Source organism: Mrakia frigida, assembly GCF_051309035.1.
Source record: "Mrakia frigida strain ATCC 22029 unplaced genomic scaffold BDY24scaffold_10, whole genome shotgun sequence".
Classification (NCBI taxonomy): Eukaryota; Fungi; Basidiomycota; class Tremellomycetes; order Cystofilobasidiales; family Mrakiaceae; genus Mrakia; species Mrakia frigida.
In genome coordinates, this window is record NW_027481271.1 from 62,663 (window position 1) to 87,179 (window position 24,517).

At 54.9% G+C, this 24,517-nt stretch overlaps 10 protein-coding genes across 10 annotated transcripts; 6 read left to right on the forward strand and 4 right to left on the reverse strand.

Annotated features, from left to right (window-relative positions):
- Window positions 1–115: 115 nt before the first annotated feature.
- BDY24DRAFT_384229 (uncharacterized protein) lies at window positions 116–3,010 on the forward strand. The gene is made up of 16 exons (XM_076639785.1): window positions 116–231; window positions 460–548; window positions 624–633; window positions 719–805; window positions 870–933; window positions 1,017–1,026; window positions 1,103–1,136; window positions 1,239–1,344; window positions 1,419–1,506; window positions 1,593–1,609; window positions 1,688–1,814; window positions 1,881–1,985; window positions 2,055–2,105; window positions 2,177–2,219; window positions 2,327–2,454; window positions 2,530–3,010. The coding sequence occupies exons 2-16, from the start codon at window positions 467–469 to the stop codon at window positions 2,748–2,750; spliced, it is 1,173 nt and encodes a 390-aa protein (XP_076497859.1). The 5' UTR covers window positions 116–231; window positions 460–466; the 3' UTR covers window positions 2,751–3,010.
- A 687-nt stretch (window positions 3,011–3,697) lies between these two features.
- On the reverse strand, window positions 3,698–6,625 carry BDY24DRAFT_384234 (amidase signature domain-containing protein). Its single transcript, XM_076639786.1, has 8 exons — window positions 6,391–6,625; window positions 6,114–6,239; window positions 5,733–5,997; window positions 5,570–5,662; window positions 5,409–5,491; window positions 5,179–5,327; window positions 4,741–5,087; window positions 3,698–4,601 (listed from the first exon to the last, which is right to left on the reverse strand). Exons 1-8 carry the CDS (start codon window positions 6,539–6,541, stop codon window positions 4,166–4,168), a joined length of 1,650 nt encoding a protein of 549 aa, XP_076497860.1. The 5' UTR covers window positions 6,542–6,625; the 3' UTR covers window positions 3,698–4,165.
- On the forward strand, window positions 6,626–8,811 carry ARG7 (glutamate N-acetyltransferase). Its single transcript, XM_076639787.1, has 5 exons — window positions 6,626–7,736; window positions 7,882–7,997; window positions 8,129–8,357; window positions 8,460–8,483; window positions 8,600–8,811. Exons 1-5 carry the CDS (start codon window positions 6,681–6,683, stop codon window positions 8,609–8,611), a joined length of 1,437 nt encoding a protein of 478 aa, XP_076497861.1. The 5' UTR covers window positions 6,626–6,680; the 3' UTR covers window positions 8,612–8,811.
- A 44-nt stretch (window positions 8,812–8,855) lies between these two features.
- BDY24DRAFT_384243 (uncharacterized protein) lies at window positions 8,856–10,300 on the reverse strand. Its single transcript, XM_076639788.1, has 4 exons — window positions 10,160–10,300; window positions 10,062–10,074; window positions 9,595–9,977; window positions 8,856–9,510 (listed from the first exon to the last, which is right to left on the reverse strand). Exons 1-4 carry the CDS (start codon window positions 10,195–10,197, stop codon window positions 9,120–9,122), a joined length of 825 nt encoding a protein of 274 aa, XP_076497862.1. The 5' UTR covers window positions 10,198–10,300; the 3' UTR covers window positions 8,856–9,119.
- Window positions 10,301–10,612: 312 nt separating this feature from the next.
- On the forward strand, window positions 10,613–12,030 carry BDY24DRAFT_384245 (uncharacterized protein). The gene is made up of 3 exons (XM_076639789.1): window positions 10,613–10,908; window positions 11,007–11,514; window positions 11,655–12,030. Exons 1-3 carry the CDS (start codon window positions 10,647–10,649, stop codon window positions 11,959–11,961), a joined length of 1,077 nt encoding a protein of 358 aa, XP_076497863.1. The 5' UTR covers window positions 10,613–10,646; the 3' UTR covers window positions 11,962–12,030.
- A 1,065-nt stretch (window positions 12,031–13,095) lies between these two features.
- BDY24DRAFT_384251 (uncharacterized protein) lies at window positions 13,096–13,918 on the forward strand. Its single transcript, XM_076639790.1, has one exon. The coding sequence runs from the start codon at window positions 13,542–13,544 to the stop codon at window positions 13,758–13,760; it is 219 nt and encodes a 72-aa protein (XP_076497864.1). The 5' UTR covers window positions 13,096–13,541; the 3' UTR covers window positions 13,761–13,918.
- Window positions 13,919–14,025: 107 nt separating this feature from the next.
- FBP26 (fructose-2,6-bisphosphatase) lies at window positions 14,026–17,515 on the reverse strand. The gene is made up of 18 exons (XM_076639791.1): window positions 17,338–17,515; window positions 16,983–17,248; window positions 16,789–16,880; window positions 16,651–16,694; window positions 16,497–16,556; window positions 16,334–16,407; window positions 16,133–16,269; window positions 16,020–16,047; window positions 15,591–15,942; window positions 15,360–15,488; window positions 15,138–15,266; window positions 15,039–15,069; window positions 14,991–14,995; window positions 14,760–14,876; window positions 14,666–14,682; window positions 14,481–14,588; window positions 14,225–14,405; window positions 14,026–14,132 (listed from the first exon to the last, which is right to left on the reverse strand). Exons 2-18 carry the CDS (start codon window positions 17,246–17,248, stop codon window positions 14,070–14,072), a joined length of 1,833 nt encoding a protein of 610 aa, XP_076497865.1. The 5' UTR covers window positions 17,338–17,515; the 3' UTR covers window positions 14,026–14,069.
- BDY24DRAFT_384255 (dynactin subunit 6) lies at window positions 17,478–18,695 on the forward strand. The gene is made up of 5 exons (XM_076639792.1): window positions 17,478–17,585; window positions 17,743–17,822; window positions 17,905–18,004; window positions 18,097–18,460; window positions 18,609–18,695. Exons 1-5 carry the CDS (start codon window positions 17,509–17,511, stop codon window positions 18,642–18,644), a joined length of 657 nt encoding a protein of 218 aa, XP_076497866.1. The 5' UTR covers window positions 17,478–17,508; the 3' UTR covers window positions 18,645–18,695.
- Window positions 18,696–19,768: 1,073 nt separating this feature from the next.
- Window positions 19,769–21,759, reverse strand: SUI3 (translation initiation factor eIF2 subunit beta). Its single transcript, XM_076639793.1, has 7 exons — window positions 21,448–21,759; window positions 21,244–21,283; window positions 21,035–21,112; window positions 20,635–20,907; window positions 20,227–20,515; window positions 20,005–20,102; window positions 19,769–19,920 (listed from the first exon to the last, which is right to left on the reverse strand). The coding sequence occupies exons 1-7, from the start codon at window positions 21,648–21,650 to the stop codon at window positions 19,849–19,851; spliced, it is 1,053 nt and encodes a 350-aa protein (XP_076497867.1). The 5' UTR covers window positions 21,651–21,759; the 3' UTR covers window positions 19,769–19,848.
- A 720-nt stretch (window positions 21,760–22,479) lies between these two features.
- On the forward strand, window positions 22,480–24,209 carry BDY24DRAFT_384266 (ribosomal L27e protein family-domain-containing protein). Its single transcript, XM_076639794.1, has 8 exons — window positions 22,480–22,510; window positions 22,618–22,627; window positions 23,069–23,085; window positions 23,292–23,483; window positions 23,619–23,708; window positions 23,797–23,849; window positions 23,982–24,022; window positions 24,111–24,209. The coding sequence occupies exons 2-8, from the start codon at window positions 22,618–22,620 to the stop codon at window positions 24,116–24,118; spliced, it is 411 nt and encodes a 136-aa protein (XP_076497868.1). The 5' UTR covers window positions 22,480–22,510; the 3' UTR covers window positions 24,119–24,209.
- Window positions 24,210–24,517: the final 308 nt, after the last annotated feature.

The following is a 24,517-nucleotide window of genomic DNA, read 5'->3' on the forward strand; positions in this document are numbered from 1 at the left end:
TCCGTCTCAACTATACGACCGCTTCTCGCTCTTCTGTTGTTGTTCGGGCGCGAAAGACGAGGACGCGCTCTCTCACGCATTCTATTTTGAATCTCGAACCTCGATTTGGCTTCTGTTTTCCTCGCAGTTAGGGCAGGGTTTCCCTTCCAACGCCCACCTTCTCCTCCTCCTCTTTCTTCCTTCCCCTAACCTCGACTCTCTTCCCTTCCCTTTCCCTTCCTTTATTTCAAGGTGAGAGAGCTTCTCGTTCGAGGGGGAGGAGCGGCGGGAGGGGGAGGGAGGAGGCGTCGAGCTCACGCGCCGCCGACTTCCTTCCTTCCCTTCGTTCCTTTTGTTTCCCTTCCAAACGCGAGCTGACCTTCTGTTTCTCTTCTTTTCCTTCGTATCTTTCTCTTCTACCTCCATCGACTTGCCGCCTGCCCTCTTCCTCGAATCCAATCCCTCGCCCCGAAACTTCAGCCCCACCATGTCGTTCTTCACCCTCCCCGCCGCCGCTCTACTTCTCTCTTCCCTCCTTCCTTCCGCTTCAGCTCAAGTCACAGCGACTGGTGTGTCACTCCTCTCCTTCCTACTGGAACTCTCGTGCTAATAACCTTCTCTCCTTCTGTTGTGGGCGACAAAAGGAACCATGGGGTCCGTCTCGGTTTTCTCAATCTGCTCTCGTAGAGTCCGTTCTGACCTTGTTGCTCCCCTTCCTCGATCTCTTCGCGTTCCACAGTGTCACCAACCCTCCCGCTGCTACCTTGGGTGTCTACAACCAGACTTCGGAGTCCCGACTTCTCTCCCTCAACTCCTACGATGACTTGTAAGCTTCCCTCGTCTCTCGTTTTAGCTAGCAGCGAGATCGCTGATGTTTCGTTCTTGTGCAGCTGTATCTTCTCCCCTATGACCTCCGGAGACACTATCGGAGACACCGAGGAGACTCAGGTCGCTGTAAGTACACTTCTTTCACCTCCTCGACCTCCGAAAGCAAGAGCTGATCTTGCGACGCGTCGCTTTCTTCTTTCTTTGCTCAGTGGTGCACGAGTTCGTTCACGACCCTCGTTTTTGAGCGATCCCCTCTTCCTCAAGGATTGATCTAACCTCACTCCTCCTTCTACAGAGCCTCGAAACAACGCTCGTGTTATTCCTGACGGGTGAGTTCAAGTGCCTTTCCGCTTTTCCCCTTTGCGAATCGACGAGCTATCTCGACTGGAAGCTGATTTTCGCTCCACGCTCGGTCCTCCTATCTCGAACAGAACCATCACTGGTCTTCACTTCGTCAAGACTCCTCTTTACGTGCAGGTTTCCGGTTGGGGAGATCTTACCAAGTTGAACATCCAGGAGGGAGACGAGGGAGGAGAGGTGCGTTCCGTTTCGTCGTCGCATCGGTTACAGCTTGCTTCCGATGAGCTCACCTCCTTGTTTTTGTTCACCAGCTCGACCCTCACGGAGCCACTGGAAACGGAAACCCCGTCGGAGGAAACGTTACCTCGAACGTCAGCGGAGAGGACGTTTCTTACGAGGGTACGTTCAATCTTCGACGGTTCCCTGGCTTCTCTGCGAACTCCCTGGCTGACTTGATAACGTCCGCTTCTTCCTATCGCACTCAGAGTGGATGAACTACGTCGTGAGTTGCATTTCGTAAAGCTCGACTGCATCACTTCCGTCGATTCGCTGACCCCTGCTCCCTTCTCTCCCTTTTCAGGCCTACGACTCTTTCTGCCTCCGAATCTGTACCGCTGAGAACGAGACCTACTCCGCTGCCAACGAGTGCCAACACACCTTCGACCTGATGGGTTGCGCTTGGGTTATGCCCAGTGATCAGACGCCTGGTAAGCTCTTTCTTTCTTTCCTTGCCCTCGACGCGACTTTTGCTGATCCTCTTCGTCCTTCGTCAGACGTCTTCACCTCGTGTGATGCCGACGCTGCTTACCCTCCTGGAGTCTACCCCGTTGGAGAGGCTGGATCTGGAACCACCTCCACCTTCGCTCAGCGATACACTGGTGCGTCTTCGATTCGACGCGTCGCTCTCTGAACAAGCTCTCGTACTGACGTTTTCTTCGATCTCACAGGTGTCTGGTCTGATGCTTCTACCACTGGAACCTACACCATTGGATACACCGGTGAGCTCTTTCGGTTGAATCTAGAGTGAACGAAAACCGAGCCGATTCCCGTCATCTCCTTTCCTACTCAGTCACTCCCTCCGCCGCTTTCTCCACTCCCGCTTCTAGCAACTGGTTCGTCTTTCTGTTCACTGATACTAGCTTCGACTAGGATGGCTCATCGAGCAGCGAGAAATCAGAAGAACGATCCCTGACCTTCTCTTTCTTCCTTCGTCGTTCAGTGTCACCTACTCCTCCATCTCCAACGGACTTACCGACCTCGCCGCCGGAACCGCTTCCGTCACCGTCAACACCGCCGCTGGTGAGACTGGCGCTGCTTCTGCTGCTACCACTGCTGCTGCTACCTCTGGTGAGTGAACAGATCTTAGACGCGTTCTTTTCCCCGTCGTCTCTCGATCCCTGACATCGCTCTCTTCGTCTTCAGGTGGAGTCTCTGGAACCACCACTGCCAAGGCTACCTCTACTGGAACCTCCGCTACCACTGGAGGATCTGGAGCCAACGCTTCTGCTGCTTCCTCGTCCGCCGCCGCCACGACTGGAGCTGCCTCGAGCGCGTCTCGATCTTACGGAACTGGCTTCCCCTTCATTGGGTTTGCTCTCACCGTTGGCGCTGGAGTCCTCGGAGCTGGAGCCCTCTTCCTTTAGATTTCAACCTTTGCCTAGTTCGGTTTGCTTTGCTTTTTGCACGATCTCTTGCTTTTTCTCACCAGGTCTCAACCCTCACTCTCTTTTTCGTCGGTTCGCATTATCTCACACTCAATATGCTGTGCATGGACATTTCTTAACTTACCTCGATACGGAATTCACTCGTTTATGATTGAGAGAGAGAGGAGGAAGCATGCAGTTCAAAGACAGAGCGTTTGCGGACGGAGTTTGACGCGTCTTGCCCCTGCCTCGTTTCGTTTCGTCCCCTTTCTTCGAGTTTGGCGAGCTTGAGCTCCTTCCTTCCTTCTCTCTCTCCACCACCATCAGCTTTTTCTCTCTTTCGATGCCCTACTACCCACACCGGGAGCCCGAGAGGCGTTACTGGTTCCCCATCCTCCAACGACGAGACGACCGAGAGCGGGATCTCGAATGGGAGGACGAGGAGGCCTACTACGAGCGACCGCACCATCGAAGGGCGGTCTCGTTCGACGAGGGAAGAAGCTCAGCGTTCGTTCTAGTTTGTACAGCTTCCCTGTTGACTCAAACTGACGTATACGCTTCCTTTCTTGCCCCTTGAAGTCGATACGTCGCTCCTCGTCGCCCAACTCCTCTTAGGGAAGAGCTCATGCCTTCCTCCGCTCTCAAGAAGCCCTCCTCTCCCACCGACTCGATCAATGCTGAGCCTAGCTCTTCTAGAGCTCTCACTATTCACGTTGACGCTCCTAAGGAGGTTGTGAAGAAGGAGAAGGTTCCAAAGGTTGAGCCGAAACGTTACCTTCCTCCTCTCCTTTCGCTTCGAGATTTCTGTCGGTGAGCTTCCTCCTTCCCTCCTCCCTTCTCTAGCGTCGTTTTCAACTCTTTACTGAAGCTCTCGGATCTTGATTTCTACAGAGAGTATCACATCCAGAAGGAGACGTTCATCCGACTCGAGCGAATGGGCGTCAAGGGTCCCGCCTCGTTGCAGTACATCGACTTCTCGTACCTCGTGAACCCCGAGGGAGCTTTCTACAAGGGAGAGCAAGGTCAGTTTCACCTTTCCCTCTCTGCGGATACATACTTCAAAAGATTTGGCTGGGAGGAGGGACCAAAAAAAGGAAAACCGAGAGCTGATCGGATCCGTTTCCTCTCGTCTCCCTTCAGTCGAAGGATTGATGCCTCCCGAGGTATCGGAGGTCAAAGTTGCGATGGAGAGATGGGAAGCTGGAGTACCTGCTCGAGGCAGGATCACTAGGTGAAGAGATGAGCAGATCGGTCCGAGGTGGAGGAGACGGACGCGTCGACGAGCTTCGTTCGTTGATTGAATCGTAGTTTACCCATCACGGACTGAGTGATTTCAATGTCACCTTCGCACGCTTCTTATCTCGTCCCCCTTCTTTCACACCGAAGCGAAAGATCCTCGAGACGCGCATCAATCCTCACCTCGTCCCGCCTTCGAACCTCCTCCTCTCCCTCTCCCGTTCCAAACACTTCCCCACCTCAAACAGCACCCCTTCCCCACCCCAGAACCCAACCATCCCTACTCCAACGGGCCAACCATCTTCCCCTTCCCCAGCAGGCAAGCTCATCGCTGGCATCCCCGTCAAGCTCGCTGGGACCGTCAGCAGGTCCTGGACGTATTCGTCCATCTCCTCCTCCGCCGTCGGGGTGGATGAAGATGGTGTGGAGGGAAGAAGGGACGAGAGGAGGGGAGCTGATCGGATGGCTGAGGGAGTGAGGAGGAGATCGACTCCCTCCGACGACGGTAACGAGGAGGAGGGATGGAGAGCAGAGGCGTGTCGGAAGAGGGAAAGGTAGGATTTCGTGAGGTTTTGGCGCAGAGTTAGGGAGGGAAGGTAGTAGGAGTCGTAGGCGCTGTGAAGAGGGGGAAACATCGAGGAACAGTCAGTGACTGCGAGCTAGAGACGCGTCGAAAGGAAACGACCACACTCGACGCTACCCTTTGTCCTTCCTCAACCCCCTCGGGAAGCAGAAGTTCGAACGGAGAACTCACTCAGCACTCAAAGCATAGCTTCCAACCAGCACTCTCTTCTTCACCTCCCTTCCCATCCCTTCGCCTCTCGTCTTCTCCCAAACTCCTTTTCCGTCGCCGCCTGTCGCAACCTCTCCCTCCCTCTTCTTCGTCTTCTCCTCATCTTCCCGGAACCCGTATCTCACTCCGTCGAACCTCGCCAGATTGCTGCAGGCTTCAGCCGAAGCGATGATGTAGTACGCCGATAGGGCGTGCTTTGCTAGGGGTGTCGAGACGGAGTGGAGAGTCGCTCCTAGATCTTGGAGGAGGGAGAGGGTTCGAGTGAGGGGTGGAAGGGAGGCTGGGGAGAGTTCGGAGGGGAAGGATTCCTAGATGACGAGAGAAAAAAAGAAGAGAAATCGAAGAAGGTCAGAATCTGCGAGAGAAACAGCGAGGACGGAGAAGGAGAAAGGAACTCACAATCGGCACTCCAACTCTCAGTCCGTCGAGGCGACCGTTCTTGAGGTTCGGAAGCAGCTCGAGACACTTCTTCGAGATCTCGTTGGCTTTGAGACGCGTTTCGGAAGTGGCGGAGGTTGGGTCTTTGGGATCCGGTTGCGAAAGAACGTCTGAACGGAACGAGATCAAAGAAAGGTCAGCTTCCGTCTCTGCTCTGAGTGCTTTCAGAAGGCCGATGAGCAAGTACGAACCGAAAACGCGCTCGACAGAAGATACATCTCGAGCCATCACCCCCACTGTATCGAGAGTATCGGCGTAGGATATCAGACCCCATCTGAAAAGCGACGCGTCGAAGAAGAAAGAACGGGTCAGCTTCGAACGCTCGAAGGATACGAAGGAAACCTCTACGAACCTCGATATCAGTCCATACGAAGGCTTCAGTCCTACGATCCCACAATAGGACGCAGGAAGTCTCGTCGATCCTCCCGTATCGGTTCCCAGAGCCCTGTTCGTTTCCAACCGAGACGGAATCAGCCCCTTGTTAAGGAAGATTTAAACCAGGTAGTTGAACTCACGCCCAAGCCATCCCACCAGCAACAGCAGCAGCACTCCCTCCACTACTTCCACCACAACTCCTCTGCTCCCTCGCCCTCCAGTCCTTTTTGTCCTCGGATCCAGCAGCGACGACGAAAGGGTTGACGGGCGGAGATTCGAGAGACGCTGGGATATGGACGTTGTGGGAACCCATTCCGAACTCATCGCAGGAGGTCTTGCCGATGAGATAGGCTCCAGCGTTGGAGAGGAGGGTGGTTGCTGTTGAGGAGTACGGAGGGTGGAAGTCTGTGCAAAAGAAAAGGAAGAAGGAGGAGATGGAGGTGAGCTTTGGGCGCGAATCGACGAAGAAGGTCGAGCTGAGACCCTGAGGAAGAAGGATCGAGAGGCGAGAAGGAGGATACCTTGTAGTAAGCGAGATGATGCTGTTGTAGGTAGAGAGGGTCCGGTTGCGAAGGTGTCCTTGACGGCGATGGGGAGGGAGGAAAGAGGATGGGTCGAGCTCGGAGGAAGGTTCGATGAGGATGGTTCTGGGGGGAAGAAGATCGATTGCGACGAAGAAGTTTTGGATGTCAGTTGAAAGCTCTCACACCTGCCTATCCAGCGAGCCGAATTTCGATCAAGTCAAGCTCAGGATGCTAGAGTTCTAGGATGAGAAAGAAAAAGGAAGGAGGGACTGACGATCGTTCGTCCAGACGAAGGCGTGGATTCCTCCCTCTCCTCCTTCTCGATCTCGAATGTTGTCCTTCGCTTGTTGTATCGAAGGGTAAAAGGACGAGTTGGTCCTAGTCTGGAAAGCAGAACCCAAGTTGAGACGTCTTCTTTTGAACATGGCTGTTTGGATGTGAGCTTCAGCTTCCTTCCTTCCTCCGCGGCTGACTCGATTTCTTATCTTTTTGAAAGCTCACCTCCCAACCATCACAACCTCTTTTCCTCTCCTTCCTTCGTTCTATCCTCTTCTCTTTCCCAGGATGTCTTCCCTTCGACTCTCCCTCCATCGTTCACCTCTGTTGGCTCAGCTGGCTCGTCGTTCCTACGCTACTCCTCCTCCTCCTCCCTCCGCCCTCATCGACAAGTCCTACCTCGTCCAACACTACCCTCCTTCCTCCTTCCCCAAAGGATTCTCCTGCTCCTCCCTCTACTCTGGAATCAAGAAGAACCCTCTCGCTCTGGACATGGGCCTCTTCCACTCCTCGCACTCTTCCTCGACTCCTTGTGCAGCAGCCGGAACCTTCACCAAGAACGCCTTCAAGGCCTCCCCCGTCGACGTCTCCATCTCGGTCCTCCAGTCTACTCAAGGTCGAGCTTCCACGCTCATCGTCAACAGCGGATGCGCCAACGCCGTCACAGGTTCCCAAGGAAGGAAGGACACCGATCAGATCGTCTCCGAGGTCAACCAACTCGTCGGAGGAGGAGGAGGGAAGGAGGACCAAACGCTCATCGTCTCCACGGGAGTCATAGGCCAACTTCTCCCGATGGAAAAAGTTCTTCCTTCCCTGCCGATCCTCCACTCGACCCTCGACTCGACCCCGGAAGCCTGGTTGGGTCTCGCCAAAGCCTTCATGACCACCGACACCTTCCCCAAACTCCGAACGAAAACGATCCATCTCCCCAACGCCAACGTCGACGTTCGCATCGCCGGAATCGACAAGGGAGCAGGAATGATTCACCCTCACATGGGTCCTCCCTCCACTGCTTCGTCTTCGTCGTCAGGAGGTCCTCTGCACGGAACGCTGCTGGGGTTGATCGCGACGGACGCGGCTGTCGAGCCTGAAGCATTGCAGAAGGCGTTGACGTTCGCGGTGGATAGGAGCTTCAATGCGATCAGTGTGGATGGGGATATGAGCACGAACGATACGGTCGTGGCGTTTGCGAACGGAGCGAGTGGGATGGAGAGGGAGTTGGTGGAAGGGGAGGAGGATTGGGTCGTCTTCAGGGACGGGTTGACCGAGTTTGCGGAGGAGTTGGCGAAGTTGGTGGTGAGGGATGGGGAGGGTGCTACGAAGTTTGTTACCGTTACTGTGAAGGTGAGTGTTTGACGTGTCTGTGGGGATTTGAAGGGCTGAGGACGAAGGAGGGAGGTGAGAGCGAGGGAGGGACGAAGAGAAGAAGTCGAGACGCGCCTGTCCTCGTTTTCTTTTCTGACCTTCCCTTCCTCGTCGTCTTTCTCAGGGAGCTCCCTCCTACGACCAAGCCAAAGCCATCGCCGCCCAAGTCTCCACCTCCTCCCTCGTCAAAACTGCCTTCTACGGAGAAGACGCCAACTGGGGTCGAATCCTCTGCGCCATGTTCGTCCCACTCAAACCATCTCCTCTCTCTTCCTCTCCCTCCTTTCCCTCTTCTTCGCTCACCCCCCCACCTCCTCTTCCACCCTCTCTTCCCTTTCCCTCTCTCTCTCTCTCTCTCTCTCCACACACAGCGGCGGCGTCTCCTCCCCTTCCTTCCCCGTCCTCTCGCTCTCCCACCTCCGAGTAGCCTTCCTCCCCGCCGACGGCTCCCCGGAACTGCTCCTCCTCCTCAAGGGAGAGCCCGTCCCCTTCTCAGAGGACCGAGCGAGCGAGATCCTGGCGATGGGCGATCTCGAGGTCGTGGTGGACGTGGGCGCAGGAGAGGAGGAGGCGAGGTACTGGACTTGCGATTTCAGTCATGTGAGTGGACTTGTTGTTGTGTGTAGAGTTCAGGGTCTTCGATCCATCGCGTATCGCGTAGAACTGACGTGGACTTTTCCCTTGGATCTTTGTCTTTCGTAGGAGTACGTGACCATCAACGGATCCGTGAGTTTCCTCTCCTCTCTTCTCCTCTCCTCTCCTCTCCTCTTTGCTCTCCTCCCTTTCGTCCTTTCGCTGAACTTCCCGCCTCTCCTCGTTCGTTCGTGTTCAACCTGTTGCAGTACCGATCGTAAAAAAAATCGTTTTGGGCGTCGGATCGGTCCTACCCAGACGGGATCGGTGTTCGAACGAGGAGACGGGAAGGAAGAGTCGACGAGGAGCGGGAACGAATTAAGGGAGAACGTTTTTGCTTTCGGAGGAGGTTAGTTTGGGTAGCGTTAATCGTTCGAGGGGAGGCGCGAGTATGTAGATCTCAAGGGGTTTTTTTTGAGGATTTGTATAGATACGTGAGAAAAGGAAGGAAGGAAGGAAAGAGAGTCGTGAGAGCTTGGTGTTTCGGGGAACGACGAAAGGAAAGTCGAGACGGGATCGAGACGCGACGTCCTTCTTTGCTTCTCTCTCTCTCTCCCTCCCTTCTTTCACGTCGGAATCAAATCGAATTGCCGCTCGCGCAGATTCGCCAGTGGGGAATGGGAGAAGCAGAGTTTCGACCGCAAACCCTGTCTACCTCTCATCCAGCCTTCCTTTCGCTTCAGGAAGGTCTCAAAAAGAACAACGCTGAAACCAAAAAAGAATCGGATCCTAAACCTCCTCCTCCCTTCTCGCTCCTCCCTTCCCCCCCATCGAACTCAGCTCTATCGTCTCCCCTCCACCCAGCCCATCTTCTCTACCACCTCCCATCTCGCCACTCCTCATCAACCTCTCCTCCTCCTCCTCTTCATCCCCCGGCTCACTCCCTGCCCCTCCTCCTCCCCAATCGCCGAACCCTTCCCTCATCTCCCTCCCTACGCAGACCTGCTCTGCGCAAACGACGACTCCCAGGGCTCCCGTTCCGAGGACGAGCCAGAAGAAGAGCGAGGTCGGGAAGGAGGAGGAGAAGTAGGTGGTCAACAGGAGGTGGATGCCGAACAGGGTGAGCGTGTGGTCGAGGATGTGCGTCGGTCGGCGGATGAGGTGGTAGAGGTAGAGGACGCTGCGGAGAGGAGGAGAGAGAGAGAAGGTTGAAGGAGGAAGAAAGAGAGAAGAGAGAAGAGCGACGAGACGACGGGGAACTCACTCGACGAGACAGGCTCCTCCCCATCCTACAGCGATCACCCATCCTCTCTTCGGATCCACCCTTCCATCCCACCCTCCTACCCATTCTTCTCCTTCTCCCTTGCTCACCGCTCCTCTATTCCCTCCCTCCTTCTCCTCCTCGCTCGTCACCTTCCTCCCTCCAGCCCAGGCTCCTCCAAACATCTCCATCCACGAATGATGCTCCTTCGCCGAAGCAGGAGGATGGAACGTCGGTCGACCAGCTAGTTCTCGCCAGTCCATCATCACAGAGACCGTCGAAGGACCGCCTTGGTGCGCGAGGAAGGAGGGCTGCGTCAAGGTGAGGAGCAAGGGGGGGAGGAGGAGGGAGAGCGTGAGGTAGTGCAGGGATTGGAGGGAGATGATCTGGAGAGAGGAGAGGGAGAGAGAGAGATAAGGGGAAGGGTGAGATAAGATTAGAGGAAGGAAGATTCAGATCGAGCGGCTTACTTGACAGATGATTCTGGGAGAAGAAAGGAGGAGGAAGAAGATGGTGAGCTCGAACCGGAAAGGAAGGAAGGAGGAGAAGGGAGGAGGGAGGACTGAACAAGATTGGATCCCATCCTTGGACCCTCCGTGAAGACATTATGGGTTTGGTTTTCCGATGCGAATACGCTGAGCTCGTTCGACTGGACTAATTAGCCTTCGATTCCGCGAAAAAAAAAAAGGGCGAGGGATGCTGGTGGTTGGGAGGGAGGGAGGGGGGTTGCGAAACCGTCGTCGAGCTCAGTTTCGGTCGGCTGCTCGGTCCCTTCCCTCCCTCCCTCCCAACGAGATTCAACCTCCCCTAGGATGGCTCCCCCACCCTCCCCGATCTCTCCCCGACTAGCTCACCGACTCTTATCTAATCGACCTCCGACGTTATCTCCTCAACTTTCACCTTCCTCCTCCTCAACACCATCAGCAGCACCTCCTCCGTTCCTCCTCCTCCTTCCCCGCAACCTCTACTCCTTCCGATCCCCTCCTCCTCCCCCTCCGCCCTCGCTCCTGGCTTGGAACGACACGAGAGGGATCTTCGCTGCTCCTCCGCTCAAGATGGAGAGCGTGCCTCCTCCTCCTCCGACGACGACGACGACGGAAATGGAATGGTGGGATGAAGAGGGAGAGGAGGAACAAAGGTCGGGGATGAACGACGAGGTCGTCGAGATGGGAGTCTCCGCTAGGAAGGAGAACGAAGTCGTCGAGAGGAGGTACTCCAATCCGAGTTTGGGCTCGTTGATAGAGGAGGTGAAGGAGAAGAAGAAGACGTTCGTTCCTGCTGGAAATCTACAGGCGGAGGTTGGAGAGATGGAGCGAGGTGAGGCCAAGATGGCACCCCGGAGGGAAGGAAAGGAAGGAGCGAGCGAGCGAATCAAGCTGACCTCGTTTTCGTTTTCGTTTCTTTTCTTGGTAAAGGTCCTTCGAAAGAACTAGCTCCTCCTCATCTTCTTCGACGACTACCACCTCATCTTCGTAGATCTGGCTCTTCCGGGACCCAAGAAGAGGACGACTTGGTCTACAAGAGTGAGCGAGCACTTTCCTATCGCTTCCCTCCCCAATCTCCTTTTCGCCTCGAGCTCACTCCTCCCTCGCCTCCCTCCCTCTCGTTCCTTCCCAACCAAAGCCCACCGAACGCCCGACTACCTCACCCACAAGAAACCCTTCGTCTACGCCCCTTCCACCCTCGACGTCCCCGAAGAACTCCTCTTCCCTCCCGACGTCGCAGCGAGACTGATTCGAGAACGAGATCGCCATCAGGACCCTTCCCTCGACGAGGACGCGCTCGTGGTCGATACGACTCCACGAGTGTTGCTGCACAACTTGCCTGGGACGGCTCTGCCCGTGGATGTTCAGCTGCTGCTGTTGAGTGTGCTGGGCGAGGAGGGAGTGACGGGGGAGGAGAGTTGGAGGAGGTTGCCGAATTGTGAGTTCGGAGAAGAAGGAGACGCGTCGAGCTGGTTTTTCGGTTCTTTCGGTATCTCTGGGCCCTTCATCGTCTGGTAAAGCAACCTCACTAAAACTCCAAATCTTTGTCTCGGCGAAATCGTCGATTACGCTACACAGTCACCTTCCTCACCTCCCCGAAAGCGCCGACCTCGACTCCTCGGATCGTCTCCCTCCGAACGACCTCCCTCGCCCAGCACCACACCCTCCTCGCCTCCCTGTCCCATCCTTCCTCCCTCCCTCTCTTCGCTCACTCCCTCTTCAACAACAACAACAACAACAACAACAACAACCACCCCGACTCCCCAGCAGCGTACGACGTCCCGCCGACTCGACGACGCGTCGGAGGGAACCTCGTTTGGGCGACCGACCCTCATCCCGATCGGACGTTGAGGAGTTTTGTGACGAACGAGGTGAAGGAGTTTGAGATGGCTGAGGAGGAGGAGGAGAGGAGGAGGTTGGGAGGGTTGGAGGATCCGAGAGAGGAGTGGGAGAAGGTGGGGGAGGAGGAGGGGAAGGGTAGGAAGAGGAGGAAGAGGGAGAGGTATGTGGATGAGAAGGGAGAGGGACATGTGTTGGTGAGGAATGTGGAAGGGAGGAAGGTGGGGAGGAAGGAGGTGTTGAGGTTGCTTTGGAGGGAAGGGGTGGTGAAGGAGGGGGATGAGAAGATCGCTAGTGAGTCGTCGAGGAGACGGAGTCGAGACGCGTCGTCGTTCGAGACCTTCTTTTCCATCGAGCTGAACTGCCCTGCTTCTCTGCTTTGAATGAACAGTTCGAGTCTTTCCCTCGGAAGACGAAGGAGACGACTCGGTCATCGTAGACGTCGCTCTCCCTCCTCAACCTCTTCTCGCACCATCCCAACCTCCTCCTTCGTTTCTTCTTCGACGCGACCCCGAGCTTCCACCCATCTCAACGATCTCCCCAACCAACCTCGACTCGGGCCACGTTCCAACCCTCGGAGGGAGACCCGTTTGGTTGTCGGAGACGACGAAGGAGGAGATTGAACGACTCGAGAGGTCCGAGGTCGAAGGGAGGGAGACTCAGGTGAGGAAGTCGTCCTCCCTGTCGAAGAAGAACCGAGACGCGCATCCTTCCTCTTCGGTCAACTCGAATCGTCATCCCATCCTCAACGCTTCCTCTCAACAAACCATCCACATCGCTTCTCCCTCCTCACCTTCCTCGCCCTCTCCCTCCGACCAACTCTCCCTCACCTCCTCGCCTTCCAACCGTCCCCCCCCACCCCCTCAAACCTTCGCAGACTTCTACAAACCCTCCTTTCAAGCGTTCAAAGCGCTTCGACTCTTCCAACTTCGTTCGAAAACGTCCAACCCTTCGTACCCAGGCTCGGGGAACGGATCCATCACGTCCAACCTGCTCACGTCCTTCTTCCCTTCCCACCACCTGTTCCCAAACTTTTTCCTCCCAACGTCCCTCTTCGGCTCTCCTTCCTCTCGCTCCTCCTCGACCTCGTCCGCAGTGAAAGTCCCAGGAGGGTACCATCAGATCTACAACGCTCTTCTCCTTCCTGATTTCGCCCTCTCCCGCTCTCCCTCTACCTCTCCCTCCTCCTCCTCCTCCTCCTCCTCCTCCTCCTCCTCCTCCCCTCCCACCTCCTCCTTCTGGCCCCTCCTCGTCGACCCTCCTCGTCCCAGAGAACGAACCGTCTTCCTAGGAGGTTTCCCGACCAACCTCACGCTCGGTGAACTTCGCGTCTGGCTCGCTCGGCGGTCCCTCGTTTTGGGCGACTGGACCGACTGCGTGAGGATCGTGCCGTTGAAGAGCAAGAGGGACGATTGGAAGGGTGGAGGCGAGTTGTTGTTCGGGACGGGGAAGCAGAAGGGGTACACGAGGTTGCCGGGGGGGAGGAAGATGGTGGAGATGAAGGAGTGGGTCGGGAGGAAGTGGTGGGAGACCGGAGGGGTCAGGGTCGAGAAGGTTCAGTGAGTGCAACCTTTTTGTTGGTTTGTTGGTCGTTCTTCTGTTGGTTTGGTTGGTCGGCGGGTTGCAATGGAGGGCTCGGAAAGGGAGAGAGACTCGAGGATCGACGCGTTTCGATCGTTCGAACTGACTCCTTTTCCCTCGTCGATTATTACCCGTTCCTTCCTTCTCTCAGACAAATGGCAGACTGGGCACCAGGAGAGTTCCTCCTCACCCTCCCAACGGAAGCAGACGCTCAACGGGTCGTTCGAACCCTCGATCGGTACGAGTTCCGTCCTGCCAAACTAGGATACTCCATCGCACCGGGAGCAAAGTTCTTTTTGTCGGCGAGGATCGTACATACGGATCGGTTCGGGTTGGATCAGGTGTAGTCAAGGGTTCTTTGGGGGGGGGGAGGGGGTTTCGTTTCTTTACGATTTACGATTTTTTTTACGACGAGAACGAGAAACGAGACCGGGAAGTCTTCAGATTTGAGTTCGTGCTCTCCCCCAAACGACAAACGAGTAGAACTAGATATCAAACCCAAACGGACACAAAGATCATGAAAAAGCACAAAAAAAAAAAAAAACCCTCGAGGGCGAAATCAGAGAAAGGACCTCACGCCTTCTTCGGAGTGTCGTGGACGGGCGAAACAGCTGGGGTTGCGAGCGAATCCGCTCCCTGATTCGAACGAAGGAAGGAGGGAAGTGGCTCAGAAAGATTTTTTTTTTTTTCGAAAGGAAAGAAGAGGGAAGAGGAAAAGATCGAATCACCTCTCCAAAGTACTCCCTCGCTGTCGCAGGTGGAACGAACTCCTTCCCCGAGTCTGCTATGGCTTGCGAGAGACTGGCGAGCTGAGGAGTCCCGATGACGCGAGGAGTAGTCGCTGGAGAGGGTCGTCGAGATCCAGGTCGAGGTCGATGGGTGTCGACGGCGGGGATGGGGAGGGAGAATCTTGGAGAACGAGAGAAGGGCAGACGCGTCAGATCGACGAGCTCAAATGATCTTTGAGACTCGAGGAGGGCTCACCGTTCCTCGTCGCAACCGTAAGCTTTCGGAGTGATCTTGATGAGGGTGTGGAGAGGGACGCTGATGTAGGGGAGTTGGTCTTGAGGGTAGCCGAGGAAGTAGGCGTAGCTGAAGAGAGGGCAAGAGGGAACGATCAGCTCAGATCGGTTTCGACCGTTGAGCTGCAAAGACTGAAGCGGACGTACAGGCATCGAATGATAGCCTGATCGAAGCGAAGAAAGAGCAAGGTCAGTGTTCGAGGAAGAAAGGAAACCAGGGGACGAGAAAGAGAAAACTGACTTGATGCCCGATAACCAAGATGTTCTCCTGCCTCTCCAACTCCATGATGACGGGCTCGAGTCGAACGACGACGTCTCGATACGACTCTCCTCCTCGGTATCGGTAGTCGTACTTGTCCTGAGATCGAGAAGAGAAGAAAGAGCGACGAGGTCAGTTTCAATTCGAAGCGACGATGGGGAAGCAGAATCGACTTACCGAGTCTAGAAGGAGAGGATGGGCGAGAGCCAAAGTCGAGTCAGTCAGGTAAGTAACTTCGAGGGCAAGGAAAGAAGTGCTCACCTCGAGCAGCGTAATCCTCTGGGTATCGTTCCTGTTCGAACGAAAGGAAATTCGTGTCAGCAACGATTCTCCTCGACCGCGATCACAGCATGGACCTACCTCGATCTCCTCGTAGGTCATTCCATCACACACTCCTCCATCCAGCTCGTCCAAACTCTTCCAGGTCTTCTTCGGGTAGGGGAGGTGCTGAGCAGTTTGAATCGTTCGTCGCATCGTCGAAGTCCAGACCTACCGACGAGACGCGTTCAATCGAAGAAGAAGAGGAAGAACGATCAGCTTTGGTGGAATAAGAAGAGTAGAGGAATGAAGATAGAGACTCACGTTAAGGGGAGAATCTCCCACAGCGTCGAGGATAAGCGACGGAAGCGCTTTGGCGTACATCTGCCCTCGAGGCGAGAGCTCAGCGTCTCCTCCGATCTTTCCTTGGACGTTGTACATCGACTCTCCGTGCTGTTCGACGAAGAAGAAGGGGGAAAGCGTGTCAGTCATTAGTCGGGCCATGGCTTCTCGAATCGAAAGGTCGAGAAGGAAGAAAGACGCGTCCGAACTCACTCTCGACAAGAAGATCGCTCTCGGTTTGAGATGCAGGTTCATCAAGTAGAATGCGACTCGACTCTCGAGGTATCCGTTGATTCGGTTGATGTGAACGGTTCGTCCAACGTTGACAACCTTGCAATAGCTGAGATGAGGTTCCGAGACGGGTTCGTAGACGGACTCGTACTGAGCGATTCGCTTCCTGAAGTCGATCTCGGCGGCCTCCTTCGTCATGTCCTTGTAGTCAGGATCTCCCGAAGAGACCTTGAGAGCGATGTTGGCAGCGATGACGGCGGGTTCGTCGCAGACGGACTCGAGGAAGAGGAGGTGGAGGTTGGGTTCGAGGGAGACCCGAGCTTCGATCTTGGCTCTGTGGGAGAAGCAGAGGGATGAGAGGGTTGGATCAGTAAGGGAGCAGGAGCCAAGAGAAGGAAGAAAACGGCGAACCTTCGTTCCTTGGTCGTGTTGGTCGCGTCTGAATTGAAAGAGCAGCAGCGACGATCAGCTTCTTCGCGTCCCTTCCTTCTCGTCTTTGAGCTCTCTCTCTCGCGATCACTCACCCAGAATTCCAACGTTTCCCTCCCTCTTCAACCACTTGATCAGACTCTCCAAACTCTCCTCGGCAAGGGACTCCCTGACGGCCTTCGCGTCCGGGTCCGAGTGGTTAAAGTAGGAGGCAGAGTGGTCCACGGTTCCTCTGCAGAGACGAAGCTTTCGTCAGCGACAGAACTCGTAGACGCTCCATGACGAGATGAACTCACTCTGGGTAATCGTCCCTAGCTTTCCGACGACGAAGCTGACCGACGTTGAAGACCTTGACCTTGTACTCGAGCCACTGCGACGGGGAGAGGAAGCAGTCGACCGATGGTCAGAGCTCGAGTCAGATTGCTGATTCTCCAAACAAAACGAGACGAGTGGACAAACCTGAAGGTATCTCATGAGCTTGTTACTGAGGAAGGACTTCCCTCGAGCTGGCAGACCAACCTGAACGAATCGAGGAGACGAGAAGAAGGAGGAGAGAGCTGGTGAGCTCGAGGTGAAGTCATCGTTGGGCAAAGCGATGAACGAAACAACTCACCATCGCAACAACGATCTTGGCCTCTGAGTAGTCTGGCTTTTGAACTGTAAGGTCGAAAGAAGCAAGGTCAGAAAGAGACGATGATCGGAGGCACGAAGAGGAGATCAGAAGGGAGAAGAAGGAAGAACGAGAGCTCACCCGTCATCCCGATTCCTGTGACCGAAGGAGCCCTAGTAGGAGCTCGAGAATTCTTCCTGCTCAGCCTCGTAGTAGTGTCGAGGTCGGTCAAGCTATCTCGAAGCAAGAAAAAAGAGAAGAACCAGCCCTTATCAGCCTCAAATCGGACCGCCCTCCCCGTCTCTTTCGTCTCTCCTTCCTCGTTCTATACTCACGCTGGACCTGTGGCACCGTAGAAAGGAGTAGGAGCAGGCATCTCGATCTTCATAGCAGCGTTTGGCCCATTGTCTTCGTCTGCAGCGACTCCAGGGCGACCTCTGTGCTCGGCGGGAGATGAAGTCTCCGAGATGTTGGTTGAGCTAGCTGCTGATGACTCCTTCGACGTTTCTGGAGGAGTTGAAGAGAGTCGAAGGGACTCCATCTGCGAGACAGCTTGACGGAGGGAGGAGTGTTTAGCGGGGGTGAAATCTCGGTCAGGCATCTGCATAAGAGGAGGAGGAAGAGAGGGAGTCAGTTGGGAGGAAGGGAAGGAGAGATGGGAGCGAGCTCGGGGGGGCGACGAGAACTGACGATGCTGGAGCGAGAAAGGCGGGTCCCTGATGGAGTCTGTGGTTGAAGTGTGGTAGAAGAAGGGGTAGAGAAGGGACAGGCTGCTGGTTCGATGCTGTTTTGCGAGGTTGTGATGGTTTGTGGCAAGAGAGCGAAAGGGAGGAGAGTTTCGCCTTTGCTCGGGAGGTTTCGATGAGCTCACTTCCTCCCTCCCTCCTCCTCTCTAGCCATCAACGTTCAAGGTCAACAAATCTCGAAATGGCTCCTATGTACGTAAGCCTCTTGAATCATGCTGGTAGAGTGAAGCAGAGTGGCGAGAATTCGCTCGGCTAGACGAGAAAGGCTGAGAGATCCTGAGCTCAAGCTGACCTCTTCCTCCTTCCCTCTCCTCTTTCACGCGTTCCTCGTACCTTCGCCGCCCTTCAGCAAGGACGTCCTCACCATCTCCTCTCGAGCAGTCGTCTGTCAGGATTCTGAGCTGAAAGGAGCAATTACCATAGGCTCAGGTGGGACCCTCGTCTCCCAGATCCCTCTCCTCCTCCTCCGACCGAAGCTCAGCTCGTTTCTCTCTCCTTCCCTTCCTCCCAGGTACTGTCGTTCATCCCAAAGCAACCATTTTTGCCGTAGCAGGTCCTATCGTCATCGGTTCCAACTGCATCATCGAAGAAGGAGCTGTCATCGTAAACCGGTGCGTCTCCGGCTTCGACTCAAGCTCGACGTCTCTCTCCTCCCCATCTTTCGTTCGCTCACCTCTGCTCCTTGCCTCCCTACTCTTCACAGTCGAAAGGAAATCATGCGGATAGGCGATCTCAACCTCTTCTCAATCCAATCAAGAGTCGAATCTCCCGTCGTAGGCAACTTCAACACCTTCCTCCCGAAATCTCAAACCGCCTCGACTGTCAGGATCTCGAATTGTTGCGTCGTAGGAGCGGGATGTGCTCTCTTACCAGCGTTCTCGACGGAAGAGGAGGAATTGTTGGAGGGGAAAAGAAAAGACGAGGTGCTCGAGCCCTATACGGTTCTTTACTTGACGAGCGACGGGGAGGGAGAGGAAGGGAGGACGGTCAATCGAAGGACTTGGGACGGGAAGGGAGAGGAAGGGGAGAGGGACTTGAGGATGAAGCATGTGGAGTATCTGAGAGAGGTGAGTCAATGCTTTTTTTTTACTTTCTTTGGGCTTGGTTTTAGGTTGAGAAACAAGGGAGGGGAGAAGGAGAACTCATTGAGTGCGACGCGTTTCAACGTTCGTTCCGTCGAGCTGACTTCCTCCTGCCTTTCTCTTCTCTTTGTAGATGCTACCAAAAGTCACTCGAATGAGAGCCGTGTAGCGCACATCTTCTCGACAGCCGTTATAACCCTCATCGTACCTAGATACCCAGCGCTCTCGATGCCATACCCCTTTCTTTCTCTTCGCACGTACGAGCCGTGGAAGAAGGTTCCGCTGCGCTTCTCCCACTTTTTGCCCCTCTCCTAGAGACCTCTTCGATCCATTTCCTGGCTTCCTTGCTCGTGCCTCGGTCAGCGTCGAGTCCTCGCCGAACCCTCGCTTCGTCCTCTTCGATTTCTCAGCTCGCTTCTCTTCCCACCAAACCACCACCACCGACTCTCACGTCTTCCTCGTCTGATCCCTATCTATAGAGTTTCTCATGTCTCCGACACTCTCATAGGCAGCTGAAGATACATCAATTCTATGGGGTGAGTTCCGTTCGAGTCCGTCGTGCGCGTCCCGTTGCGTCGCCTTTTCGATGCTGACCTCGCCTTCCCTTCCTTCCTCCCTTCTTTCACTATTCCAGAAACGTAGCTTCGTCTGTAGCATGTGAGCTGGCTTGATCTACTTCCCTCCACTCCGATCGAGCTGACCGATCTCTGCTCCGTTCCCTCATCAGGGCACGCCAAAGGCGTCGCTCTTCTCTTCTTCCCTTGCTACCTAGGCTTCTCCCTCGGGAAGGAGTGGATCAGTAGCGGTTTGCTGAGTGAGTGCTTCATTTATGATCCTCCCTTGATGGTCATGGAATGACGAAGCTGAACTCCTGCGTCCCCTCTCTCCCCAGATCTTCTTCTCGGTTTCTTGTACCTCTCGTCGGTCGTCAGTTGGGCCTTCGTTGGACGTTGGAGGAGACCGGAGAGGCCGAAGGGTACTAAGAAAGGAGGAGGAGAGAACTCAGCCGTCGAGGAGGACTCGGTCGTGGGAAGATCAGAGGGAGGAAGGAGTGGTCGTTGACGCGACGACGTCGTAGGGAACGAGAGAGTGGCTTTTCGGAGTCGTTAACTCGTAGATGAGGAGTCTATCAGGATGCGAGTCTGCTCCAAGTCCGGGTGTTTGAAAGACGAGGTTGACGCTTCCATCGAAAGAGCTAGCCAGAGAAGACACGACGCGACTCTCTCCTCAGCGCTCTTCCTTCTGTCCCGTTTCTCTGCTCTCAACTGGAACGTATCGATCGCCAGAGCACAGTGAGATGAAATGAGATGAATCGTTATGTAAGTAAAGGACGATGCAAACCAAAAAAGCTAAGAAGCAGCAAGGCGAGTCGTTTAACCGGTCTTCTGCGCCTTTCTTCGTCCGATCTGAGCCTTGAAACCGGTTTGGATGGGCAGGACCGAACGCTAGATGCAACCAAGAAAAACGAAGGCAAGTCAGTTTCGGTAGTTTCGAGGAGAACAGGGCGAGAAGGAGGACTCGATACGTACACGCGAACCACAAGCCTGGCAGTTCATGAAGAAGATACGGTTCTCTTTGGCGAGGAGGGTATCGGGAGACTTGCAGGTCTTGCAGGTGACGTACTCGACTGAGAGAGACGGAGGAGGGAAGGAAGGAGGAAAGGTCAGCTTTGTCGTTGCGTCCAGCTTCGCCTCGCCTCGCCTCCCTCCCTTTCAACAACGTCAAGAAAAGAACTGAAAGCAGCTACTCACCGATGTACCTCCTCAACACGTTCTCCATATTCTTCTGAGTGTACCTTCCCTTGATGACCAGCCTGTGCGAACCGTCGACGGAACCAGACGTTCCCAACTCGGCGAAGAGGAAAGCGATAACGTGCTCGTCCTGTCGGTGCATCTTCTTGCAGATATCGGCCAAGTTGGCGAAGATGGTCTTCTTGTTTCCCTCCTTGTGCATCGAGGGAGGAGCGATCGTGTATCGTCGTCGGTCTCCAGCGAGCTCGGGGTTTTGGTTTCGAAGGATTCGGAACGCTCGAGAGAGGAGCTGGTAAGAAACGAGAGGCGAAGAGTAAGGTCAGTTGGGAGGACTGAGAGCGCTGTGGTAGAGTTCAGGCGTGCACGAATGGCACGAGAGAGAGAGGAGGGAAAGAGAACGGAACGAACCTCGTCGTAGGTGTACTCCCTGTCGCTTCCAATCCAAGCCTGGTCGGCGTCTCCATCTCCACCAGTCTCCTCAACCTCAGCACCGGCTCCTCCTCCTCCACCGAACACGTCGTCTCCAAGCTCGTGATCTCCGTACTCGGGAGCAGGAGGAGCCTCGTCGTCGTCTCCAGCGACTCCTCCAGCTCCAGCAGCGGCGGGTCCGTCCTCAGCGAGGGCAAGCTCGAAAGCCTCGAGATCCAAAGCAGCCTTCTTGGAGGACTTCTTCTTCTTCTTCTAAAAGAAGGTGCTCGAACGTTAAGGTGGGAAGGAAGCTTAGTCAGCAAAGGAGATGGGAAAGGGAACGGGACGAGGGGAGGTGAGGTGAGGGAAGGGAGAGGAAGGAAGGAGGAGGAGAACGGACCTTGAGGTCGGAAAAGTCATCAGGAGCGAGAGGTTCAGAAGCAGAGGCAGTGGCTTCGGGGGTTTCCTCGACGGCGTCCTAGTAGGTGTGATAGAGCGGTATCGTAGGTACAGAGGGAGGGTGGTGGGAAGGAGAAGGGAGGAAGGGAAAAAGAAGGAGATCAGCTCTCGAGCTCTACCTTCAAGATGACGAGCGAGAGAAAGACTCACGTTTCCGAGCAAATCGACAGGAGCAGACTTCTTCTTCTTCCTGTAGACGCAAAAACCATCGAGAGCTCGTCAGTGTACTGCTATGAGCTGGAGAAGGACATCGTTTCGAGCTCCTTCGACGAGCTCGAGGCGGACAAAAGGAACCCTCCTTCCCTCTCCCTTCCCACCACCTCTCCCTCTCGCTCTCGAAGCAAAAGGACTCACTTCTTCTTAAGATCTCCAAACATGTTCTCTCCGTCCTCCTCAGCGGGAGCGTCTCCTGCAGGCTCTACGACGTCTCCTCCCTCAGCGGCAGGCTCGACGGTTTCCGGATCAAACTCGACCTTCTTCGATTTCTTCTTCTTCTTGAGGCCGCTGAAGATGTTGTCGTCCTCAAGCGTGGGGGCGGTAGATGCGTCAGCAGACATGGCGGTGTCTCTTGGATAGAGGTAATGAAGAGGTGGGTGGGGTGGGGTGGGAGGGTGGTGGTCGTTGGAGAGACAAAGAAGGAGGAGGGATGACTCTGAGCCTTGTTCGAGAGGGGGAGGAGAGGAAAGAGGGAGCTGGGTCCTTCGCGACCGACAAACGCTTCGTTTGGGCCTCAACATCGACTCTCAACCTGTAGTATGAAACGTAAGACGAGATAAATAGCTAAAGCTTTACTATCTGTGATCCAAATTTTTATTGGTGGCCTCAAAGGGCAGAAAAAGGAAGCGAGCGACGAGAAGATGAAAGGACAGGGAAACGCGTCCAAACCCTGTGTATCGATACCACATGCCTTGAAGATGGCTCGGATACTCAGATTAACGATTTCTGAAACTTTTCGAGGGGAAAACTGACATTCAGATTGAAGGAAAGAGGGGCAAGGGACTCAAACGAGAGAAACGACGCGTCCTCGCTCGCCCTTTCAATGCTTCATCGACCCCTGAGCCTTGATTTCTGCATAAAAATGATCCCAGCTCGTACTTGTAGTTGATTGAACCTCATCTGAAACTCCTTGAGTTCTTGTAATCTACAGCGGGACGTGTAGACAGGGCTGAACGAGGCACGCGAGCTGCTGGGCTCCCTGCCCTCCCTACGAGTCAGATTTTTCGCACTCACCATTTTTTTTCAGGTCCCGATACATTTCGCCCCTCTCCTATCGTTCCTGCTGCAGCGATGAGCGGAAAAGTAGGGAAGAATCCCCTTTCTCTGACCGGTCTCGCAGTCAATTTTCGAATCGCAGAATTCTCTTCCGTCTCCTGCCCTGCTCCCTCCTTTCTTCCTCCGTCCCCCTCAGCTAATCAAGGTTAGAACCTCGAATCTACGCCTTTCCGTACTCTACACCTCGGACCTTTGATCCTGACTCTCGAAATCCTTTTTCCCTTCAACTCGTCGCTCTAAAACTCGACTCAGATGGTCAAAGGTGAGCCCTCTTTTGAGCCCTCCTCTCCTCCCTCTTCGGAAAAGAGCTTGAGCTGACCACCCTTCCTTCCTTCTTTTGATTTTTCTTCGCAGGTGAGCTTCATTCCACAGTCTAGCATCGAACACCTACTGCGACATTGTTCCCCACTCGGATGGGAGGGAAGGAGGGGAATGAGAAGGAGGGCGGTCGAAGGAGGAGGGAAGGGAAGGGAAAAGAGGAGCTCGGATTTGAATCTTCGATGGAGGGGGAGGTTTTGATCCTACAGGCTAGGCGAGCATGGGAGGATGTAGCTGGAAGGATGGGGATCATGCTCAGGATGGTTGGAGGGGTGCAGGAGGATTGCTCGAGGAGTTGGTGGAAGACTCGTCCAGGTCGTGTTCGGTACGTCGTCGGATTTCGATGTAGCTGACCTTTGATCCTCCTTCCTCCTCCCTTCCTCAGTGTACAAGCCCGGAAAGGTTCGTACACCCCTCCTTCCCGCCCTCTACACCTCCACCTATCCACTGAGCTGACCTCGCTCCTTCTTCCTCTACCCTGCACGCTCCTTCCTCATCCTCCTTCGAACGAACCCTCCTCCGAAACCCAACCTCAACCGTGAACCCGTCCTCCTCCCACCCCCACCTCGCCCTCCCTCCTTCGCCAACCCCTTCGTCGAATCCTCTAGGTTGCCGTTGTTCTCTCTGGTCGACAGGCCGGAAAGAAGGTCGTCGTCATCAAGCAGTACGACGATGGAACCAAGGAGAGACCCTACCCCCACGCTATCGTTGCTGGTATCGACAAGTACCCCCTCAAGGTTACCAAGTCGATGGGAGCCAAGCGAATCAGCAGGAGGTCGAAGGTCAAGCCTTTCATCAAGGTGAGTCTTTCGTTCCGTACGTTTTGGGGAAGGAAGGGAGGTGAAGGAAGGACGAACGGAAGGAAGGAGAGTTGAAGCTGACCTTTTCTCGTCCAAACCCTCCTCGCTCCCTCGTTCGCTTGTATGACTGCCTAGGCCATCAACTACTCTCACCTTATGCCCACTCGATACGCTCTTGACCTCGAGGCCCTCAAGGGATCCGTCACCGTTGAGACCTTCAAGGAGGTTCGTTCTTTCTTTCGACTCTTCGTCGATCCCACCTTCGGTCGACCCTCGCTGACCTCTCGTTCTCCCTTGCTCTTCTCCACTACAGCCTTCGCAGCGAGAGGACGCCAAGAAGACCATCAAGAAGGTCTTCGAGGACCGGTTAGTCTCAATCTCCCTCCAGCACAAGTCCTGGAAGGAAACGTTGAGCTGACCTTGCCTTCTCCTTCCCTCCCTCCTTCCTCTCTCGCTCCTTTCTCCCTTCTCCCTCTCCCTCGATCCTCGACAACTCAGATACTCTTCGGGAAAGAACAAGTGGTTCTTCCAGGCTCTCCGTACGTTTCCCTTCTCTTCCTCCTTCGATGAAGACGATCTCGCGACTGACTTGTTTCTTCCTTCGTCGTTTCCGTCTTCGCTCAACAGGATTCTAAATGGTTTTCGACCGTTTGGTTTTATGAGACTGGGGAGGAGAGGAGGTGGGGTTGGGATCCATGACACTTAAGATACGACTCTTCTTGGACACTTTTTTGATCGTGGTTCTGGAAAGAGAGAGCGGGAAGGAGGGAGGAACGGGAGAGGGGAAAGAGATGGGATGCGGGAGGCGACGGATTGAGAGCGAGGTCCTCCAGGCTTGGATGTACTTTCTGAGATCTTGACCTCGGAGCTTGGACGCGTAGGAGAGGAACGAGGGAGGACGCGATGAAACGAGACGCGTCGAGCTGTCGTTTAGGTCTCTTCAGATTGGGACCTCGCACCGGTTGATCGATGCTTCGTCTTCGAGATGGAATAGTTCTAGCAGGCGGACTTCGAACGAGGAGAAACATCATCTC

Coding starts and splice junctions, on each gene's coding strand:
- BDY24DRAFT_384255 (XM_076639792.1), top strand. CDS start 17,509: ATGAGCTCACTTCCTCCCTCCCTCCTCCTCTCTAGCCATCAACGTTCA. Junction 17,586..17,742: donor AATCTCGAAATGGCTCCTAT/GTACGTAAGCCT, acceptor GCCGCCCTTCAG/CAAGGACGTCCTCACCATCT. Junction 18,461..18,608: donor ATGTGGAGTATCTGAGAGAG/GTGAGTCAATGC, acceptor TTCTCTTTGTAG/ATGCTACCAAAAGTCACTCG.
- BDY24DRAFT_384229 (XM_076639785.1), top strand. CDS start 467: ATGTCGTTCTTCACCCTCCCCGCCGCCGCTCTACTTCTCTCTTCCCTC. Junction 806..869: donor CTCAACTCCTACGATGACTT/GTAAGCTTCCCT, acceptor GTTCTTGTGCAG/CTGTATCTTCTCCCCTATGA. Junction 2,106..2,176: donor CTACACCATTGGATACACCG/GTGAGCTCTTTC, acceptor TTTCCTACTCAG/TCACTCCCTCCGCCGCTTTC.
- BDY24DRAFT_384245 (XM_076639789.1), top strand. CDS start 10,647: ATGGAGAGCGTGCCTCCTCCTCCTCCGACGACGACGACGACGGAAATG. Junction 10,909..11,006: donor GGTTGGAGAGATGGAGCGAG/GTGAGGCCAAGA, acceptor TTCTTGGTAAAG/GTCCTTCGAAAGAACTAGCT. Junction 11,515..11,654: donor TTGGAGGAGGTTGCCGAATT/GTGAGTTCGGAG, acceptor TACGCTACACAG/TCACCTTCCTCACCTCCCCG.
- BDY24DRAFT_384251 (XM_076639790.1), top strand. CDS start 13,542: ATGGAGGGCTCGGAAAGGGAGAGAGACTCGAGGATCGACGCGTTTCGA.
- BDY24DRAFT_384266 (XM_076639794.1), top strand. Junction 23,484..23,618: donor AGGTCAAGCCTTTCATCAAG/GTGAGTCTTTCG, acceptor ATGACTGCCTAG/GCCATCAACTACTCTCACCT. Junction 23,850..23,981: donor AAGAAGGTCTTCGAGGACCG/GTTAGTCTCAAT, acceptor TCGACAACTCAG/ATACTCTTCGGGAAAGAACA.
- BDY24DRAFT_384243 (XM_076639788.1), bottom strand. CDS start 10,197: ATGTCTTCACGGAGGGTCCAAGGATGGGATCCAATCTT. Junction 9,511..9,594: donor GGAGGAGCCTGTCTCGTCGA/GTGAGTTCCCCG, acceptor TCCTCTCCGCAG/CGTCCTCTACCTCTACCACC.
- BDY24DRAFT_384234 (XM_076639786.1), bottom strand. CDS start 6,541: ATGTTCAAAAGAAGACGTCTCAACTTGGGTTCTGCTTTCCAGACTAGG. Junction 6,240..6,390: donor CTTCGTCTGGACGAACGATC/GTCAGTCCCTCC, acceptor TCTTCCCCCCAG/AACCATCCTCATCGAACCTT. Junction 5,492..5,569: donor TCGTATGGACTGATATCGAG/GTTCGTAGAGGT, acceptor GTCGCTTTTCAG/ATGGGGTCTGATATCCTACG.
- FBP26 (XM_076639791.1), bottom strand. CDS start 17,248: ATGCCTGACCGAGATTTCACCCCCGCTAAACACTCCTCCCTCCGTCAA. Junction 16,695..16,788: donor CACAGGAATCGGGATGACGG/GTGAGCTCTCGT, acceptor TCGACCTTACAG/TTCAAAAGCCAGACTACTCA. Junction 16,270..16,333: donor GCTAGGGACGATTACCCAGA/GTGAGTTCATCT, acceptor TCGTCTCTGCAG/AGGAACCGTGGACCACTCTG.
- ARG7 (XM_076639787.1), top strand. CDS start 6,681: ATGTCTTCCCTTCGACTCTCCCTCCATCGTTCACCTCTGTTGGCTCAG. Junction 7,737..7,881: donor TTGTTACCGTTACTGTGAAG/GTGAGTGTTTGA, acceptor CGTCTTTCTCAG/GGAGCTCCCTCCTACGACCA. Junction 7,998..8,128: donor GGTCGAATCCTCTGCGCCAT/GTTCGTCCCACT, acceptor CTCCACACACAG/CGGCGGCGTCTCCTCCCCTT.
- SUI3 (XM_076639793.1), bottom strand. CDS start 21,650: ATGTCTGCTGACGCATCTACCGCCCCCACGCTTGAGGACGACAACATC. Junction 21,284..21,447: donor TTTGGAGATCTTAAGAAGAA/GTGAGTCCTTTT, acceptor TTGCGTCTACAG/GAAGAAGAAGAAGTCTGCTC. Junction 20,103..20,226: donor CGTGTTGAGGAGGTACATCG/GTGAGTAGCTGC, acceptor CGTCTCTCTCAG/TCGAGTACGTCACCTGCAAG.